We start from the raw sequence: 2,500 nt of genomic DNA on the forward strand, positions 1-2,500 counted from the left end.
TTAGATGACATCGAGGCCAACCTGGACAAGAAGGGGCTACATCTTGTTCTCTCTAACTTGGGAGTCAACCTCGACGACGAGCAGGTGATGATTTGTTGTGACGACCTCCACCTTCCTGCTCCTGCTCCTGCTCCTGCTCCTGCTCCTGCTCCTGCTCCTGCTCCTGCTCCTGCTCTTCCTTCTCGATCTGCTTTCCTCCTCCTCTCCTCGAGTTTCTGACTTTCATCTCAGATTGACATCTTGTTCGAGTACATGGACAGGTCTCCTGCGCTGACTCACAATCTCAATGCTAACACCGCCTCTCCCCTGCCCTCCCTTTCTCCCTCCCTGCCTCCTCCTCCTCCTCCTCCTCCTCCTCCTCCTCGCTGTTTCCTGGCTTTCCGCTTCCTTTCCCCTCTTTCAGGGCCAAGAACGACCTGATCGACTTCAAGGAGTTCGCCACTGCTCTGCTTCTGGTACTGCTGCTTCCGCACTGTCCCTTCCCTCCCTCACATCTTTTCAGCCTGCTCCTGGCATGCCCCCGCTAGACAAGAAGGCCTTCGATACCGACATCGCTGGTACGTCGCCCCTTGACATCCTCCTCCTCCGTCTCCTCTCTTCCCTCCCCTCTCTCCTCTCCTCCCTCTCCCTCCTCTCCTCCCTTTTTCCCTCCTTATCTCATCGACTTCGAGGTGTTCCCTCCCTCGCACCCTCTGTGAATCTTCCACCCTGTCGTCCTGCCTGTCTTCTCATCAATTCATCCCTGCCTTCCTGCTTCTACTCTGTCTCTACCCCCTTCCCCTCCCTCCTCGCCTTCCCTGTCCCGTTGCCTCTGCTACGTTTACTGACGAGGGTATCTGATAGCTGACGCTGCCAATCGATTGTTCGAGGTTCATCTCCAGCTCCCTTGCTGTTTTCCCTCCACTCCCACCCGCTTCCTACCTATCCTCCAGCGTTGCCCCCACGATCTCCCCTTCTTTCTTCCCACTCCCCTTTCCTCACACCTACTCTCTCTCCCCTGTTCTTGAAGCCGCTCAGCTCCTCTCCTCTCTCCGCTCCTCTCATCTTCTCTCCTCTCGTCTCCTCTCCTCCCCTCCTCTCGTCTCCTCTCATCTCCTCTTCCTCCCCTCCCCTCTCCTCTCTTCTCCTCTCATCTCCTCTGCTCCTCCCGCAGGTCATCGACCTCAACGACGACGGCAACATATCTCTCGATGAGTTTCAGGGCGCCCTCACCACCATCTACCCCTCCTGGAATCCCGAGTCCCTTGTCGGCCTCTTCCGTGAGCTCGACTACAATGTGAGCCCTGCCCTTCCCCCTTCCTCCCCTTCGCTCCTCCCCCTCCCCCTCTCCCCTCCTTCCAGCTCCTTCCTGCTCCCCTCCCCTTTCTTCCTTCCCCTTCCTCCCCTTCTCACCTCTCCCTTCTCCTCGTACTCTCACTGACGCCTGCTGCTACAAGAACACTGGATTGATCGACAAGGAGGACCTCGACAAGTTCGTTCGCAAGGTCCGTCCTCCTCTACAGCCCGTCCCACCGCTCCCTCTCTCCCTCTTTCCTTCCTTCCCTCGCTCGCTTGCTGACTCCTGCCCTGCCAGGCGTTGAGCACAACCGTGTGAACGGAGGTCTTTCTTAACGCTACTTCAAGAGGTAGCAGCGGAGGGATCATGTCTCGTCTATTACGAGGAAAGAAGATTACAGCAGCCTGCGTATGCCTCGTCGCCCCAAGTCTCCTCTCACCCATCCTCGATTTGTTCGTGCCTTCCTGCACAACAGCTTTCGTCACTTTGATGGCCAGTCCTCGCAGCTCCCGTCTGCTTGGCTCGTCAAACTCTTGCTTTCCAGCCTCCTCTCGCTCTCCCTCTCGCTCTCCCTCTCCCTCTCCCTCTCCCTCTCCCTCTCCCTCTCCCTCTCCCTCTCCCTCTCTCCCCTGCATCATATAAAGGCATTTCGACATGCTCTACTCCCCCTCGCCTTCTCGTCCTTGGGTGGTACCCACCCCACTTTTACCACATAATTTGAGTCTAAGTAGGGGCTCAAATGTGATCGCAGACTACCCCTACCCCCCCTTGACGAAAACCTTCGTTCAGTCTCAATGTACCCTATGGCAGAAGCGGGGGAAGCCGGAGGGGAGGGAGGGGAGGGAGGGGAGGGAAGGGAGAAGCTACGGGCTTGGGGAAGGGGGAAGGAAGCGTAGAGGGGAGGAAGGAGTGAGGAGGAAGGGCGGGAGGAGGTGTAGGGGGTGGAAGTAGGGGGAGGCGATCAGGGACGCGCAATAGAGTAGCAATGGAGCACAGGAAACAGGGTGGAGGGAAGCGAACGATTGGGTGAGACCAGAACTGTGATTGAGAGAGGAGTAGGAGAGAAGCGACAGAAGCATGGTGCCCGCTCGCAGAAGCCGGAAGTAGATCGGTGAGTAGAGCGGGGGCGGGAGAGAGTCGAAAGGGGTATTAGGAATAAGGAGCGGCAGTGCGAGGAGCGAGAGAGGAGAAGAGGAGAGGAGAGGTGCGAGAATGGATTGAACG

General features: G+C 57.6%; 2 protein-coding genes across 2 annotated transcripts in view; one reads left to right on the plus strand and one right to left on the minus strand.

The window, feature by feature from the left end:
• GUITHDRAFT_69575 (hypothetical protein) overlaps positions 1-363 on the minus strand; it is a gene marked incomplete at both ends in the record, with an annotated part of 3,176 nt that extends 2,813 nt beyond the window's left edge. Inside the window, one exon of the mRNA XM_005834237.1 lies at positions 295-363. Within this exon, the coding sequence (XP_005834294.1) occupies positions 295-363 (69 nt within the window). The remainder of the gene's footprint in view (positions 1-294) is intronic.
• A 1,898-nt stretch (positions 364-2,261) lies between these two features.
• GUITHDRAFT_162689 (hypothetical protein) overlaps positions 2,262-2,500 on the plus strand; it is a gene marked incomplete at both ends in the record, with an annotated part of 3,492 nt that continues 3,253 nt past the window's right edge. The window contains 2 exons of the mRNA XM_005834238.1: positions 2,262-2,302; positions 2,336-2,387. Of these exons, the coding sequence (XP_005834295.1) occupies positions 2,262-2,302; positions 2,336-2,387 (93 nt within the window). The remainder of the gene's footprint in view (positions 2,303-2,335; positions 2,388-2,500) is intronic.

The sequence above is a fragment of the Guillardia theta genome (assembly GCF_000315625.1).
Source record: "Guillardia theta CCMP2712 unplaced genomic scaffold GUITHscaffold_26, whole genome shotgun sequence".
NCBI lineage: Eukaryota > Cryptophyceae > Pyrenomonadales > Geminigeraceae > Guillardia > Guillardia theta.